General features: G+C 43.7%; 1 protein-coding gene across 1 annotated transcript in view; it reads left to right on the top strand.

Annotated features, from left to right (window-relative positions):
* The window catches only part of srp68 (signal recognition particle 68), a 30,552-nt gene extending 14,447 nt beyond the window's left edge, over positions 1–16,105 (top strand). The window contains exons 9-16 of the mRNA XM_056279898.1: positions 5,737–5,835; positions 6,075–6,139; positions 8,183–8,336; positions 8,832–8,926; positions 9,391–9,520; positions 9,782–9,857; positions 11,864–11,916; positions 12,271–16,105. Of these exons, the coding sequence (XP_056135873.1) occupies positions 5,737–5,835; positions 6,075–6,139; positions 8,183–8,336; positions 8,832–8,926; positions 9,391–9,520; positions 9,782–9,857; positions 11,864–11,916; positions 12,271–12,498 (900 nt within the window). The 3' untranslated portion in view covers positions 12,499–16,105. The remainder of the gene's footprint in view (positions 1–5,736; positions 5,836–6,074; positions 6,140–8,182; positions 8,337–8,831; positions 8,927–9,390; positions 9,521–9,781; positions 9,858–11,863; positions 11,917–12,270) is intronic.
* Positions 16,106–18,756: the final 2,651 nt, after the last annotated feature.

Genomic DNA, 18,756 nt, shown 5'->3' with positions numbered 1-18,756 from the left:
AACAAGCACGAAACCGTCCAGACCTACAGTGCACCCACCAAGTGTGAAGTCAAGCAGATGAATGGTTGTCGAGAAAATCGAAGGACAGACAGAGACTCCGTCCATTTTAGTTGGATTATTATTTTTCCAACGAATTTTGAATGTCCATAAGTGAGTGAGTGAGTGAGTGAGTGAGTGAGTGACCACAATTGGCGACACCGAGCTCATGGTGGCAGTTGCGCAGCACCATGGGAAAAACAGTATAGACCAGTTGCATTGCAGTTAGGGAACAGAAACATAATAACAATCGCAACAAAATGTCAGTAGTAAATCAGACTAGGGCCAGTCTTCACAAACGCACAGCTCAAGCAAGTAATTCCCTGATTCTTACCTTAAATCAGAACCGACCACAGGGGCCTTCTGAAAGAGGCGGGCACCACTTCCAACACAAAATTTACGATTTATAAAAACAAACTTGATGGCAGAATGTGCGCACCTGTACGTTCCTGTACCTTTGTTTGTACCTGTACATGTTCAGTTGTTCCTGTATCTTGTTTGTACCTTTACGTGTACAAAAAAAACAGATCATTTTTTTGGCGCACGCCATTTTCGGCTTTTGTGCGCATGTACACTTTTAGTAAGGATCCTATGCACTGTTTTATAAATGAGACCCCTGGTCCGCTCCATGTGTCTCGGGCTGGAACAGGCTTGAGCCACTGTCAACAACCCCGGCTCATGCGCTCACTGCGTTCGCTTCATGGCTAAGAGCCTCCACCGAAGACTAGCCTACCAGGCTAGCCTCTCAGATAAGGACCCTATTCTCACCAGTCCCACCCCCGAGGAACCTCAGCTCGGTGTGGTTAAGGAGGATGGAGAATCAGAGGGAGAACAGCCTCCGCCTAGCGCTGATATGCATGACGTGTGTAAATGCGCCGCGGTGAGACTGGGAATCCCGTGGCCCGCTGTCATTGTGGAGGCTCCCCGGTCCCACTATGAGGGGAAGAAATTACCCAAGGCCAAGCGGACTGCGAGACAGCTTCTCCCGGTATTCCCCAAGCTCCTGGAAGAAGTTACCGTCTCATGGAAAGAAAAGAAATACTCCAGCAAGGGGCATCATCCCTGGATTTTGAAGTGATGGATAAGCGTGCCATGGCCTGCATGGAGCCGCTGGTGGCAGCCCACCTCCACCCATGGTTGTCAGCTACATCATTCAGACCACCCACCCTCCCCGCCAAAGCCAACCTCTTCCAGTCTTTCATGACTGAGCGAGCTTATAAGGTGGCAGCCCTGACAGTGAAAAAGATAAACACAGATGCAAAACTTAGTGTTTCCCCCTATAACACCACCAGAGGGGACCAATGCCCTCCCTGGGGTGAAATAGCTCAGGGCAGCTATCCCGAGTGTATCAGTTCACGCATACGCAGTAGCACCCAGGTGTACTGACCACTGTCAGCCGCTGAGGGGCAGCATTATACAGTTAAAAGAGGTTCCCAGAGATCGTGTAGATCAGACAGAACTTCACTCACCTCTATCTTTACAGATAGAGGGGTGGAAAACATGAACGGTGTCATAATGGGTCTTGAAGACACAGACCAGGGACTACAGACTTCAATTTGCCATGGCGCCTCCTCGTTTCAATGGCGTCATAGCTTCCCATGCTTAGGGAGAGTCAGCCCATGTGTTACAGGAATAAATATCTGCCTTGTTAAACAAAAACGGCATACGAATAGTGCCGCACGAGCAGAAGCTACAGGATCTCTATTCGAGGTATTTCCTGGTCCCAAAGAAGGAGGGGAACGACATTCGTCCCATTCTGGACCTGCTTGCTTTAAACAAGTATCTCAGGCGATACAAGATTCGCATGCTCACACACGCAGCCCTGATACGCTTGGTGCGCCCAGGCGATTGGTTCACATCGATCAACCTGAAGGACGCATATTTTCACATCCCCATTTATCCTCCGCACAGGATATATTTAAGGTTCGCATTTCAGGACACTGTGTATGAGTACTTAGTACTCCCATTTGGCCTGTCACTGAGCCTGGGGGTGTTTGTGAAATGTGTCGAGGTGACTATAGCTCCCCTCAGGGAGCAAGGCATCTGCTTAGCCACCTATCTGGACTACTGGCTGCTGCTGGCACGCTCGGAACAAGAGGCTGTTATGCACACGGACATTGTGTTGGCACACCTGGCCAAGCTGGGATTTGTGGTGAACAGGGAAAAGTGTGTGTTAACACTGAGACAGGACAAAGCTTTTCTGAGTCTCACGTTGAATTCGCTCACCCACATTGCCCACCTTCAGCCGAGAGTGTACACATTCAGGTCCACTTTGGCGCATTTTGTCATAACGAAACGGGTCATGTAGGTCATATACGGTCTATGTCTTGGTTTATTGGGACTTATGGCGTCAGCACTCTTGGTGGTGAGGCTGGGCAGGCTGTACATGAGAGATTTTCAGCATTTGGTGGCTTCTCTCAGACTGGATCCCATGCGCCACAGACCCCGCAGGGTTACGGTGTCTGCATCATGCACTCTCGCACTTCGCCCTTGGAAATGGCTGTCTCTCCTGACGGAAGGTGTGCTTATGGGCACGACATCGACCAGAAAAGTAGTGACAACGGATGCCAGCCTATTCGGCTGGGGCAGTGTTTTCAAAGGCAGGACAGTAAATGGGGTCTGGGGTACACATCTCCATCACGCCCATATAAACAACTTTGAGCTTCTAGCAGTGTTTCTAATGCTAAAACATTTTCTGACATTTCTCCAGGGGCATCATGTGCTGGTGAGGATGGACAATACAACCACGGTGGCCTATATCAACTGCCAGGGAGGTCTGTGCTCCCAACAGCTGCACATATTGAATTGATATTGTGGAGCGATGCGCGTCTCCTCTCTGTGAAAGCAACGTATGTCCCCGGGATTCAGAATTTGCGTGCAGACCTCTTGTCCAGAGGGAATCCCCTTTACGCAGAATGGAAACTGCACCCGGCTGTAGTGGATCAGATTAGGACATGGTTCGGCCGCGCAGCAGTGGACCTGTTTGTGTCGGGGGAGAACTCATCATGCCCACTGTTTTTCTCCCTGCATGACCAGAGCATACTGCTGAGAGTGGATGCGTTCACGTACGAGTGGCATGCGTTTCCCCCACTGACCTTGGTTCCCCCGACATTGTTCAGGGTGAGGGAGAATCAACCTTCCCTGATTTTCGTTGCTCCTCACTGGCCATCCATGCATTGGCTGGTGGAAGTGAAACAGTTCCGCTGCGGTCACCCGTGGCCCCTCCCACTGCGCAGATACCTCCTCTCTCAGGCGCGCAGGCAAATATTTCACCCCAACCCAGAGCGGCTCGCCCTGTGGGCCTGGCCCATAAGTAGTTTAAGACATACTGGACTATCACAGTGTCATTAATACGATTCAGAATGTGGTTCCTCATTGGACCTTCCTCATCCACACACTTCTTTGTGAGGATAAGCTTGTCTGGCAATACGGGAGTCTCCATATCCCATAGTGAGACATCGAAACGAATGCTATGAAAGAGAAATTTAGGTTACCTCCGTAACCCTGGTTCTCTGAGAAGCATGAGGGAGTTGTCTCACCAGACCGCCCTTCTTGCTGCTGGGGTGAAGCAAGAAGGAGGTGTGCTTGTTTTGAATGATGAGTGATACTGCATCAGTCACATATAAGGCGCAGGGCCCTGACACAAACGTCAAGACTGCCAGCCAATTAGGGCTGGCGTAATGATACAAGTGCTTCTGTGAATATGCGAGGGGGCATATCCCATAATGAGACATCTCACTCATGCTACTCAGAGAACAGGGGTTATGGAAGTAACCTCTAAAGTATTGGGAGATGCCAACAATTGTGAAACTTATCCTTGAGATTTGTCACTGTGGATTTTGTGATTTTGTTATCCTTGTGATGTATCGAAATGTAATCAAAACTCGGCTGGCTCCTGGTTTAGATTAGGTAGAAAGTTCAAGAAAGTGGGTGGGGAGGTTGTCTTCTTGTTTATTGTGCCTTGAAATATGAAAACTGGGCAGATTTATTAGAAAGAACCTGTTAGAGAGACTCTTCATTTCCCCCTCTCTCATCCATCCAGTCCTTCCTGCCCCACTCCCTCGCTCACAGCAACAGAAGATGTCGAACAGGTCGGGTCTGTCATGCTGGGTGTTGGCAGGGTGTTGGCATTGAGCTTTGTGTGGCGAGAGCTAACTCGCACCTCTGGGTGGGTGTAAGTGGCCTTATAAGTTCACAATTACAAATTCGTCCAATGGGGAGGATATCTTCATAACGGGCTCCGAGGACTTTCTGCCTTTTTTTTTCTTTCTTTTTTTTTTAAGAGGATGAAGACATTGTGACAAAATTATAATTCATAAGCAACCTCGTTTTCTGGGCATAGCTGTGAAAGACTCAGTCCGGTGTCCAAAACAAGGTTCCTTTCTTTCCTCGAATACAATAGCTGACATTTTTCCTAATTTTTCTACGGTGTGTATGATAACGCTTAGCCACATCAAACATTCCCATGTGTAACAATTGTCACTTAAACCCCATAGATCTGGTTTACAGAAGAGCAACACGTGTCATTTCTGTAAAAACAAAAAAAAAGTGGATGAGAGAAGTGTTTGCGTTTTTCTATAGTTACAGACCTGAGCTGTAACTACAGAGCCTCTCGCCACAGATGGCCTTGTAAAGGAATGCATCAGTAACCTGCTACACCACATACCTTTGTGTCCCCCACTAAGCCACTATTACATTTTTGTTATATCTGTTGGCGCCGATCTTATCTTGGAACAGCTATGGCTTTCACTGCGTGTCAACTGTTTATCGGTGTTTGCTTGATTCGAGTTTTATTGGTCCAAACTCTCGACTGTAATGGGAGGAAGTGCAGCATGTGACCGTCTGGATCCAGCTGATGAGTGTTATGTTTCCACTCTAGTCTTTTTTTTGTGTTTTAAAGTCAGATGTAAAAGTCAAAGTTAACTAAATCAAGACTAGCATTTTTTGTTTTTAAACTGTCAAACCTCTCATTGAGACATGAAGTCCCGACTCCAGATATTGCCATGACAGATTGCAGTGCAAGTGCCATTATGGCAATGTAAACAGTGTGTCTTTTGCTCCTGGAGAAGTCTTTAAATGTTTTAAATATCATCCACATTCAAGGCCTTGAAAGGTATTAAGTTCAGTGAGGTATGGCATTTAAAGCTTTTAGTAATTTTAGGACTCAAAATGTTTCTTGGTGGGTTTTTTTTTTTCTTCTTTTATCTTGAAGGAGAGAAACAGACTAGTGGAGCAGGCCCATAATCTGAGGTCTGCAATCTTTGTTTTCAGATTTATCCCAAATGCAAAATTTTTACACCAGTTTATTCTAACAGGTAATGCAAAGGTCTCCAACATAACTTCAAAAAAATTGGTAACACCTTAATAAAGCAAACTTTAATGTAGCACTTCAAACCTGCTGGTAGAAAGTGATGTATAAAACAGTTGATGGAATACATTAATAAGATAAGCTGATGAAATGGTGAAATGAGAATAAAAACATGAAAAGGAATATGAACAAATAATACATGAAATCCTTACTACAAAATGGCTATTGCATAAAAATCTGTTTGAGTGTTTAAAAATGGGGCTGAAATCTGGTGGTCTTATATTTAGAAAAATTATGCATTACTCTTAGGTAGTATTAAATTTGTCTATTAAGTTTGTGTTGGTTTTTTTTTTGTTTTTTTTTATGATTTATTTTGTACTTCTCATGTTCAGGCAGCCAATGAGGAGACCAAAGAGCATCTGTACGAGACCCTGTTGGCTGAATGCAGAGACACCATCCAGGCTGTGAGAGAAGAACTCAAGACTGAAGCGGTAAGCTTAAGGTTGACTGTGTTAGAAATTACATATTTGAGTCACAGGACTGGCGACGTTCAGCTTTTTGGTCAACTGTTTTCCCTTCGTCTGTGACAGTTGAAAAACATGTTCTTGCAGATAATAGGTCATGGGTCACAACTTTGACACTGAGCCTAACAGACTGAGCGAGTACTTAAACAAGAATGGGGAAATCCTTGCTGTAATTTCAAAGTTTTTTTAATACCTTTTCTTTGCAGAAACAGCGAGAGAGAGGCTCCGATGCCGACGGTGGCAAGATATCCAACCTGCAGTTCCTGCACAGGTTAACAGTTGGGCTGCAACTGCCAATTAATCTATCAATTGTTATTTCATTTTATTGATTAGTCTATAGAATGTAAAAAATAATGATAGATGCTTGTTAGGTGGCACAGTGGCCCAGTGGTTAGCGCTGTTGCCTCACAGCAAGAAGGGGTTACACTTTATTTTAGGGGGTCGGAAATTACAGAGTAATTTCCTAGTAATAAGGTGGTAATTATGATGTAATTTCTTAGAAATAAGGTTGAAATTACTGTGTAATTTGGGTTAGGGTTAGCGGTAAAATTACCTGTAAAAACTACCACCTTATTACAAGGACATTACAAGCTAATTTCAACCTTATTTCTAAGAAATTACGTGATAATTACCACCTTATTACTAGGAAATTACTAGGTAATTTCTTACCCCATAAAATAAAGTGTTACCCAAGAAGGTCCTGGTTTGAAACCCAGGCCATCCCAGGTCCTTTCTGTGTGGTGTTTGCATGTTCTCCCCGTGTCTGCATGGGTTTTCTCTGAGTGCCCCGGTTTCCTCACACCGTCAAAAAGACATGCATGTTAGGGTTAATACTCCTGTCTGTGCCCCTGACCCAAGGCAATGGAAAGAAGAACTGGAGTTGGTCCCCGGCTCTGCAGCTGCCCACTGCTCCTATACAATAGGATGGGTTAAATGTAAAACACAAATTTCATTGTAACCATACAATGACAAAATAAAGTGGCTTTCATTCTATATACATAGTTATCTGAATAAAATAAAGTGGCTTTCATTTCAAGTTTCCAGAGCCCAAAGTGGTGTCCTACAGCCATAAAGTATTAATTTTATTATTACATGAGTCAGAGAAAGGCAAGCAAATCTTAGCATTTGTGAGGGGGTGTCCGGGTAGCGTAGTGGTATATTCCGTTGCCTACCAACATGGGGATCGCCGGTTCGAATCCCCATGTTACCTCCGGCTTGGTCAGGCGTTCCTACAGACACAATTGGCCATGTATGTGGGTGGGAAGCCAGATGTGGGTATGTGCCCTGGTCACTGCACTAGCGCCTCCTGTGGTCGGTCGGGGCACCTGTTCGGGGGCAAGGGGGAACTGGGGGGGATAGCGTGATCCTCCCATGCGCTACATCCTCTGGCGAAACGCCTCACTGTCAGGTGAAAAGAAGCAGCTGGCGACTCCACATGTATCAGAAGAGACATGTGGTAGTCTGCAGCCCTCCCTGGATCGGCAGAGGGGGGGTGGAGCAGCGACCGGAACAGCTCGGAAGAGTGGGGTAATTGGCCGGATACAATTGGGGGGAAAAGGGGAGAAAAAAAATCCCCCCCCCCCCCAAAAAAAAAATCTTCGCATTTGTGAAGTTATAACCAGAAAATTTTTGGTGTTTTTACTTGATAAATACCAGCAACTATTAATCAGTTACCAATATTATAATCGATTGCTGTATCGACTGACTAATCGACAAATCGATTCGGAGCTATTCATCAGCAAGTCTCGTGTTTTTTTTTTCTCAGAATGAAGTATTAGTTAAGACCCCATCTTGTAAAGAAAAAAAACAACTAAAAACACTTAGATGTGAATGATTATGTGCGTCTGACCCTGAAGTGGATTGTGATCGGTCCAGGATATTTTGCCGTTTTACATTTATTGCATGCTGGGATACACTGCAGCCCTTAATTGAAATAAACACATATAGAGACTAGATTGATTACTTTCCAGCCAACATGCAAAGAAAGCGAAAGAATTTGAATGATAGAGAACTAAACTGATGAAGTAGTAGTCAACCTTACATAAACCTCAGTAAAAAGCATGCATGCTTAAAAGGCACTGATGTCACATTACTGAAAGTAGCTTTTTATATATAATGCTAGAAATAATTCAATTTGATTTTGTTTTTGGATCAGGAACAACTTGGTCAATCTAATTCACACAGTATAGCAGACAATGAAATTTGTATTGTGTTTTTTTTGGTACTTTGGGTCCACATCTGGCCTCATGTTATTTGCAGTTCATAAAAGTTTAGTGGCAAGTTGAGTGATCCGTGTTGTTTCTCCTCTTCCTAGTTACCTGACTTACATCAAGCTGTGTACTGTGGTCAAGAGGAATGAGAGCATGGCCCATGTGCTGCAGGCTAAACTCAAGGAGCCCCAGTCCAACGAGAACAAGAGAACCCCCCGCCCCCAGGACCTGATCCGTCTGTATGACATCATCCTGCAGGTATGCATACAGACACATTCAAAAATGACAGAACGAAGTCGTCTGGTCAAGAGTTCAGTTTTTCTGAGGTCGGAAATATAAAGTAGTAGGATGAAAGGTAAACTGGCTGTAAAAACAACCTGAATCTCATCGCAATCACAATTCACAGTTGCATAACAACCGAAACTGGCTATCAGTTTCATATGCATATGAAACTGAAATATCGTAACATCGACTTGGAGGTGCATGCTGATTCCAAGCCCTAACACTGAACTGAAGTACGTAGTCCCCAGGGATCTGTGTTGTAAACTGTAAGATTGGTCCTGCTCTGAAAACGTAACGTTTGTTTGTCTGATGAAATTGTAGGTGTAATTAACTGTCGCTTTTTGGCGGGGTTTTGGTTTCTGTTGTCACTTTCCTTGTTGCAAACCTCACCATGTCACCCTTTCTTTTTCTTTTTTCTTTTCCATCTGCTGTCTCCTGCCCAATTACCCCTTACCTCTATCCTGTCACCAGAGTCTGGCTGAGCTGTCCACCCTTCAGGGTCTTGAGGAAGACCACACCTACCAGAAGGAGGTGGCACTCAAGATGCTGGTGTACAAGGCCTACAGGTCTCCACTTTTTTTCAATCCTTCTCATAAACCCACCTGTTTCTTGGAATCTGTAAGTCATAGTTGCCTCTCCCTCGCATTTGTTTTTGAAGAGTTTAAAGCTCTCTCTCTCTCTCTCTCTCTCTCTCTCTCTCTCTCTCTCTCTCTCTCTCTCTCACTCACGCACACAAAATTCTCTGAAAGACCTCTGATGAAGGTGTTTACAAAACAGTGAATTGGCTGATTGACAAAAATATCTAGCTCTGCTAATCGTATTATGCTTGCGTTGATGGATGTAGATCTTAATTTGACTAAGATAGTTCAGTTAGGGTGTTCACATGGCAGTTACAATAATCAGCTCGTAGCCTTAATCTGATTGAAATCGAATTTTTACCTTGCATGTAAACATACTGACTGTAGTTAATATTGCCGCGTTCTCGTGGAGTGTCTTAATGACCTGTCCTATCCCTCCCTTCCCTTTTCAGGTGTTTCTTCATAGCCCAGTCCTATGTGCTGGTGAAGAAGTGGAGTGAAGCACTGGTGCTGTACGAGAGAGTGCTGAAGTATGCTAAAGAGGTCCAGTCTAAGGCCAAGAGCCTCAACAACAGATTGAAGGTCAGTGACGCACTCACACCAAACGCATACAAATCCCAACATTTCGCATTAAAGAGCAGCACTTGTGAAAATGGAATGAATGTGCTCATGTACAGAATAATTTTTGAGTCGGAAACTTGCCAACATGTCATACACTATATATGATATTGCACGCAACCACAGGCCCATTACTATGCATTATAAGGCAGAGTTTGTGAAAATTAAATTGCCAACCTTATCTTAACCTTCAACTTAGCTGATGGTTCTCTGTTTGCCCCACAGGATCTTCCCGATGTTCTGGAACTCATCGCTGAAGTAAATGCCGAGAAATACTCGCTTCAGGCTGCTGCCATTTTAGGTGTGTGCACCCCTGAACTGTGTGGACATAGTATTTTATCTTCATCTTATAACTTCATTTTCTCTTGAATTGTCTTTTTTTTTTTTTTTGGGAAACTGTGCTGTTGGGAATTTGTATGCCAGAGTGTCCAAGACAAGAGTTAATCTGCAAGTGGAGTTCAGGTTCTCTATCCGCAAAGGCAATCTTTATTAATTATCAAAAACTGCTTATAATAACTGTCTTTTGGATGATCTATGGGATGAAAAGAGCACAGGGTTTTTGTTATACATCTATAGCCCCCCTCTTCAGCATGATTGATCACCTAAACAACCAATCAGCATCGCTTCTCCAAGAGGGGAACAAATCACCACAAGTGAAACAAGGAAACTTAGAAACAAAAAATGACAAGTATCTGATAAGACAGAGACATTGAAACAGATGCTGACGTGTTAGACAAAAAACAATTTAATCGATCAATCTTACCTATCAGTTTATGATAGCAGTTATAGCGATAAAGGAGAAGACAGAAAAAAGGGGGTAGAAAGGACTAAAAAGAAGGATGTAATCTAGAGGGTGTTCCAGGAAGTGTGTGAGACAGATTGTTAGCAGTGTGTATGTGCCTGTGACATGTCCACCTATGTATGTGAAGTGTCCACCTTTGAGTGCACAGGATTAATCCCAGTAAATTCTGGTGTCTGAAATCCATGACTTATCATAATGCCTCTGAGCAGCAGACAAACTCTGCAGCCACCCACAGGCCCCAAAGTCATGCAGACACCCCATGACCAAGAAAACAGCTGGAGCCCAAAGCATCGCAACCCCAGAGGAACACCAAGCCCACAGGAGGGGGGCCAGGAGCCCGCAGTGCAATAGCTCCACATGCCCCCGAGCACAAACCACTCCCCAAAGGCACAAGCCGGGCCTGCACCCCAACCATCAACCCCCAGGCGCAGGCACAGGGCACACCTGCAGGAATGGGACTTGAGCCATGGATGGCAAGCAGAGACCACCGGCCCTGAACCGGGCCCCGTGGCCAACAGACCCAACACACAGCCAGAACTGCTCACCCAGCGGGCAGGCGGGGGAGGATCCCTTGCCCATCCACGCCCAACATAGGGATGAAGCCCATTGTGCTGCCACCGGGTAGATGCCCCAGCCAGCCACACACATCAAGCACACGTAGCCGAGTACACCCAACCCAGGCCACCTGACAGCAAACACCTCCCCCAGGATGGGCAGAACCAGACATGCGTTCCCCCCACTGCCCCCACACCCACGATGCTCATGACAGGAAACCCACGCAGCGGGAGCAAGCCGGCACCCCCCCCCGCTCTGTGGTCCACACCTATGATTACAAGCAGCCATCCAGGAGCCCCGGAAAGCAGCGCTCACTGGTTGGTGTCCTCCAACCAGCGTCGAGGCCAGAGCGATTGACCTGGGTAGCGGGGCCTCCTGGCCAACCATCCAGTAGTCCCAGTGCTTATTATGTGCTTATGTCATGTATGGAGTTAAAATGGTGGGATGTAGGGCTATGAGTTGTCCAGACTCATCAGGCCCAAACCACTCACACTCCTGCCCAGTCGACCCTGACCAGGTAGTGGGTGTTTGTTGGAGTATGGTTTGTGTGAATGTGTGTATACTAAACTAGTGTGATTGGGATTAAAATTTTAGGACATTGTCGAGGTGCAAGCAGGGGTAGGAGCACCGCAGGCAAGATCTCAACTGCCCGCCTCGCCTCCACCCAATGGCTTGCACCTCACCTGTCCCGTAAACCCTAGTCCTATCATTTGGTGTGCATGGTGTGTATGCGTTCCAGAAATGGGAGAGAAGGGTGAGAGACACAGCAACACCAAAGCAGGAGTGCAGCTGGCAGGAGAGTGGCAGTTCTGCTTGAAAGTTTACACTTACCGATTGAATCACTGCCATTTTCACTGTCATGCTTGTGGTGTCGCTATTTTAAGCCATATGTGTGTATTAAATACTTAGTGTAGCCTGAGTGAGTGACATTGAGTGTATTTGTGTTTTAGATACTGATGAGACGGCTGAAGTTCCTTCCCAGCAACAAGTGAAGGACCACACGGTAAGAGGAGAAAACCTCCACAAGTTTTATCTGGGGAAAAATTGGTAATTTTGAATTTCAACAACCTGAATTTGGGCCTTCGAAATCACTTGGCCTTTATGTGGATCCATAGCACTCTAAATTTGAGCAACTATGCAGGTCTTTAGCTCTCTTTATAACAAAGACAAGTTGACTGGTGTTTGTTCTTCTGTTTCCCAGCTACACCATACAGTTTTAAAAAACATTGCCACTGACATTTTTTTAAGCTTTGCCAAGAAAGAGATCTGAGTCATTAATGTGAGTTTCAATCATCTCTGATAACGTGCTGTTGTATAATTCGTGTCCTCCTCCTTTTCAAACCCCTCCCCCATACAGCCCCTTTGTGACCGCTTGGACAATTTCCAACTTGACACCGCCCTCGTGGGAAAGCAGCCCAATCTGGTCCAGTTCCCTCCCGATTTCCAGCCAATCCCATGCAAGCCTTTGTTCTTTGACCTTGCCCTCAACCATGTGACCTTCCCAACCCTGGATGACAAGGTGGAGCAGAAGGGCAAGGGTGGCCTGACGGGTTATATCAAGGGCATCTTTGGTTTCGGCAGCTAAACCAGGCCCAGGCTTTGGCAAAGGCCCTCAGATTGTTATTAAAATTATTTCAATTACTTTTAGGGTTATCTGCCATCATTTAGTAATAACAGGAGGCTGTTGGGATTCCTTGCATACCGGCTCCTGCCTCCATCTAAGCCATGGAAATGCCTCCATGACCTTTTATGTTTTTGGAGGTTTCTATGCCTTGCTCTTTTGCTTTGCAGTCAAAATCTCCTATTTACAATCCTAACTGATATTGTTAACCAATAAAATTTGGTGTAATTTGGTTGTTCAATTTTTTTTTTCCATAATTATGAATGCGCCTTCATGTAACTAAATCTGTTTTGTCAGGTGTCCGTCAGAGGTTTCAGTTTTCTTTCTGTGCCAGGGGTTCTGAACCGTTCACAAAACTTAATTAAATTCAAAACCTATAGAAGTAAATGGAGTTTATCCTTAAATTAATCTGTAATTTCTGTCTCGTACTGGGACCGTCTTTGACTTTGAATTAACATAAGTCAGCTCATAGGGACCTGCCAGAATAAGGCCGTTACCTATAGTCCTGTGTGTCTGTTAATAACATCAGAAGACGACTTTTGAAGTGCAGGGACGTGACGACTAAAAAGCCATGCCGTCGCACAATAGCATCATTATCAATAGCCAAATCAAAATATGATTTCAAAGCTCTTGTGCCTGTTTTACTCTTCATTCCTCAGTTGTAGAGAAATGAATTGACTGCTGTTTTTATCACAGTGGCGAATATTCCACTTCATACATTGTACTAAAACAATGACACTACTCTGCATGGATTTCACTTGTTGAAACTGTCAACTCATTGTCTGACATAACATTTAAACACTGCAATGGATATCAGTTCATCTGGACACAACATTTATTGACAGAAACATTTCATCGCTCATCTAATTGGCATCTTCAGTCTAAACTGACTGCAGGTATCCCCCCCCCTTTCAAACAACACAGTTGCATAACGACCTAAACCAACAATCAGTTTCATATGCAAATAGGCGTGACCATTGAAACTAGCGTTTCAATGGCAGTGTGTACTATACATGGAGGATTTGGGAATGGTTGCAATCACAGCATTGTAAGATGGTGACAGATGTACTCTTAGCCCCCCCCCCCCCCCCCCAGTTCAGGGATGGTCATTCCCGCTTCACGTAGATGGCCTCTTTGACTCCCCATTCAAACCAGCGTTCCTCCCTATCAAGGATGTGCACGTCCTCATCCTTGAAATAGTGGCCACTGGCCTGTAGATGGGTGTAGACTATGGAGTCCTGGCCTGATGCATTAGCTCTCCTGTGTCGTGCCATCGTCTTGGCCAGCGGCTGTTTAGTTTCCCCAATGTACAAGTCACGGCAATCCGCCCAGCTCTAAACAGCGTATACTATATTACTGTTTGTGCTGGGGACCTAATCCTTGGGGTGGACCAATTTCTTGCACAGCACGTTTTGGGGTTTGAAAGCAACTGAGATGCGGTGTTTGAAAAATACGCGTCTCAACTGTTCCGACATTCCCGCCACATACGGAATCACCACTGGTTTACGCTTGAGCAGCTGTTCTCTCTTCCATCGGCTGGTGCACTGTTTGGGCGTCTTCCTGGCTTTGACAAATACCCAGTTAGGATAACCACACTTAACCCGGGCCTGTTTAATGTGGGATTTCTCCCCTTCCCTGACTGCTATGTCGGTGGGGACATTGTCAGCTCGGTGGTACAGCGTCCTGATGACTCCTAGTTTGTGGTCCAATGGATGATGAGAGTCGAACCTTAAGTACTGATCAGTGTTGCTTTATGGTCCAGATGAACATCTTTGATTTTCTTACCTGGATTATTGAGCATGCAGAAAGCCACTGCAATGGATAGTGATTATTTCCAGCAGGCTAATGTGCAACACTTTGAATCCAGTCAAACATGCTGGTGCTCTGTGGGGGACTGTGAACCTCATGTTTCCCCACACCTTAAAATGCCTCAAGTTGCGATGTGATGATGTGGACCTTTTTCACTAACATGGCCGACGTACTTCGGCTTAGTCTCATAAGGTTAAAGCTCTAATGAGACTAAGCGGAAGACTTCCTGTTGCCTACAATGTTAATGCCCACAAAGACTTCCTGTTGCCCACAAAGCCGAAGACTTCCTGTTGCCCACAATGTTAAAAAACAAAACGGTCACCTTCAATTCTGTCTGAGATCACTTATTTTGCTTCAACACAGCATGTAACAGATGTTGTCATTTTCATTTGTTTCTGTTGCTAGACCACTGCACGTCTATAAAAAAGTGATTTGACCAAGGGTCATTAAAAAGACATGCATGTTAGGGTTAATACTGTCTGTGCCCCTGAGCGAGGCAATGGAAAGAAGAACTGGAGCTGGCCCCCAGGCGCTGCAGCTGCCCACTGCTCCTATACATTAGGATGGGTTAAGTGCAGAAGAGACATTTCATTTTAACCTGTGCAGTGTCAAAATAAAGTGGCTTTCTTTCTTTCTAAAATGCTAACAGCTCAGAAATTGCCATTAGCCTTGATTAGCCAGTTAGCATTTTGTGACCCTTGATCAAATCACTTTTTTATAGACATGTAGTAGTCTGACAGCAGAAATATAAAGATCTGTCAATGACAACACCTGTACTGTGTTTTACGCAGTGAAACACAAAATAAGTGATCACAGACCGAATCGAAGGTGACAGAATATTTGCTTTTTAACTTTGTGGGCAACGGGAAGAACCGATCTTTACCCTGCTATGACGCAGTGGAAGTATGGTGGCCATGTTTGGTGAAAAAGGTCTATAAGGACATTACTGTTTTGACCAGTGTCTGCATCTCAGTTCACTTACAGTATGTTGCTCTCATAAGTTCTCACAGAGCATTGTGTAGGGACCATCAGTAAGAAAAGTAAGAAAACTTATGCGAACAGCTAGAATTTAATGTTTTTGACAAACATTTTTCTTTATGCTCAAGCAAAATGTCACTGCTGTATAATAACTAGATGGGAACCATTGGGGCTGTATACTTTTTTTTTTATCAGCCGCCTTGTCACTGCCACCTATCCTGTGTGTCCACTGGTCATCATTGTAAATTATGACAATATGATCACAGCAATATATGTACAACTATGATGTGAGAAAACAGGGGTTTTTTGTTTGTTTGTTTGGGTTTTTTTGTAATCAACTGGTGAGAAAGCTTTTTATGGCTGTCATTATAATCACCTGCTGAATCTTCTTCAACTTGGGTCCACACACACCCAATGCCACAGTTTCTCATGGGAAACTCATGAGAAACCTCATAAGCCTGTGATAGCTGACTGTACACTAGTAATAGGACTGTTACACTATCACATCCACCTGCTTACATGAGCTCCTTTAATTATGTGCTCTTACTAATTTTATTAATTTTTAGTAAGCTCAATATTCTGTGTTAAACAGGGTTGAGAAGGACATGCATGGAGTTGTTCCATGCATTTTACCTGGATGCCTAGGGAGAAGAACTGATTGTTTAATAACGTAAATATAAGAAACTGAATGAGACATCGTGATAATTATACAGAGCAGTGAAGTGGCTGGCAAAATTGTGTGATTTTTATTTTGTTTCCAGACCTGTTAATTAAAGATTATATACGCTAAAGTATCGTTATTTTTATTGTATCCTTTTGTCACCTTGTACATTACTCATTATGTAGATTTAACGATGGTGTAGAGTAAAGACGTTAAGAGAACTTTTGGAAATGTAGTTAAATTAATTTTCATACAAGTTAACCATCATGTTCTGTTCAATAAATAGTAAAGGCAGTACTCTTTGCTGGTCATATCGACCACATTTGAAATGTATAGCAATACAGTTGTAACATGTACAGTGGGCTGCAGAACTTTGGGCATTCATGGTGTAATGTCTGTTATATGTAATTTCCAAGTGATTGAAAGCAAACCTGAACTCTAAGTGGTACAAAGTAAATGATAAAAAAGTAAAAGGGCCCAATGTAAAGGTTTGTGAACCCTTTTTGATTATTCTTGGTTGCTCAAACCCAGGTGATTTACTCAATAGGGCTTCAGTGAGTCAGGTGAATATAATTCCAGAGTTGAACTATTTATTCTGAAATAACTCCATGCCTTCTAAAGTATCCAACTGGGGTGGTTATCCTGTCTGATGTTAATGACCAATAGTTGTCCAAGGATGTCAGAGTCAAGGTGGTTCACTTCCACCAGCAAAGAGAAAGCTGCCACACACAAAAAACAAAAAACAAAAGTTTAAAACTACCTATTTCCACTGTCAGAAACATTAACAGAAAATTTAAGATAAATGAAAGGTGGAAGTCAAGGCAAAGTCTGGAAGACCAAGTAAAATGTCATATAGAATGGCCTGAGACCCGGTGAGAAATGCTCAGAAGAACCATCGCTGCAAAAACGAGTAGCGAACACTGGTCTAGCTGCTCACAAGACAACAATACAATGTACTTGAAACAACACAGACTGACATGGCAGCGTTTCCAGAAAGAAGACTTTCCTATGACCTCGTCACATAATTAAGAGTCTGAAGTATGCAAAAGAAAACCTTGAGAAGACTGAAGCCTTTCGGAACAATGTGCTTTGGACTGAGAAAACCAAATGAAACTTTTCGGCTATAACCAAAGAAGCTATGTTTGGAGAAAAAAAAGGTTGAAATATTTTTTTCACCCTTTTTTCTTCACCAAGGTGAAGAACACCTTGCCAACAGTTAAGCATGGAGGTGGACCCATTATGATTTGGGGGGCACAGGGTACATTGTGCAGGTGGAAAGAAGAATGCCAAATTTAAGAAATTCTGGAGGATATAATGTTTGAAGGTCAGTTCAGACATTGAAGTTGAAGAGAGGTTGGGTATTCCAGCACGACAATGAGCATACCTCGAAATCAACCATGAGGTACCTTCAGGAAAGACAGCTGAAGGTTTTGGAATGGCCCCAGACTTGAACGTTATTGAAAGCCTGTGCAGAAATCTCAAAAATGCCGTGCATGCAAGGAGGCCAAAGAATATTTCTGAGCAAGAGGTGTTTTGCCAGGAAGAAAAGATAAAGATTCCAAAAGCCAGGATTGAAAGACTTAGCTGGCTACATGAAGTGTTTGCAAGCTGTTATAGTTGCCTGAGGAGGAGTCACAAAATATTATCTGGCAGGGTTCCCAAACTTTTTCTCAAGACCTTTTTCCTTTTTTTTTATCATTTTGAAACTAAAAAAATTTTAAAATAGAGAAGGAGAAGGAAGAAGTGCCCTGTGATGGCCTGTCCAGGGTGTCTCCCCACCTGCCGCCCAATGACTGCTGGGATAGGCGCCAGCATCCCCGCGACCCTGAGAGCAGGATAAGTGGTTTGGATAATGGATGGATGGATGGAAAATTAAAATAAAAAGTAATCTTGCATTAAATTTGAAGAAATGTGTCTTAACTTTGTACCATTTAGAGGTCAGGTCAGGTTAGCTTCTGTTCACTTAGATAATAATTATAAAAGGCATTTTGACCAGGGGTGCCCAAATTGATGGACCCCACTGTTAAAAAATACCTGATATATCTATCGTCTCAGTTATCATTAATTTTAACAATGTTTATCTTCAATACCTGTTATTTAAAATGGGTAATTTTGGACTAAATGGAACAGAGGGTTTAAGGTAAATTCTCATAGATACAAGGTTGGCACCAGTTTGTGTGTGTGCTTGTTTATTGGGTCCTGTCTCTCAGTTGCAGATCTATGAGGAGTGCATGAGATTCCTCCATAGGGTGTGTTTGGATGGCTTCACATGTGGTTTACATTACAGCACACTGTCTACTGATTGCATGAGTATCCATGTAATTTACTGAGTGGAACAGTAATCCTGCTATCAATGGCAGTATGTCTCAATAGCATCTAACCTCCCCAGTACTTTTCATAAAATCATGTTGGCTGCACTGGCATTTCTTTCTTTCTTTCTTTTTGTTGAAAATATGTTTATTGGCATTTACAATTTTAGCATATTAAACAAGTCACACATTGCATAAGTCACATATGGCTGCAGTGACATTTCTGGCAATTCTGACACCCTAGGCGAGATCTCCAACCAGCCCCCCCCCCCCAAAAAAAAGCACCACCCTCAGGAGAAACAATTTAATTGTACTATTATACACAGCAGGTATGCAAAAAAAGTAAACAAAAATGGAGATTCAACATATTGTGCGAAGTTATAAAACAGAAAATTAAAAAAATATAAAAACATATTTACTACTGTGCACTCAAATATTTAACAATAAGTCTTAATGCGTATGTTA

Source organism: Lampris incognitus, chromosome 5, assembly GCF_029633865.1.
Source record: "Lampris incognitus isolate fLamInc1 chromosome 5, fLamInc1.hap2, whole genome shotgun sequence".
NCBI classification, from domain to species: domain Eukaryota; kingdom Metazoa; phylum Chordata; class Actinopteri; order Lampriformes; family Lampridae; genus Lampris; species Lampris incognitus.
The sequence above is the reverse complement of the archived record's forward strand: the minus strand, read 5'-3'. Positions and strand labels throughout refer to the sequence as shown.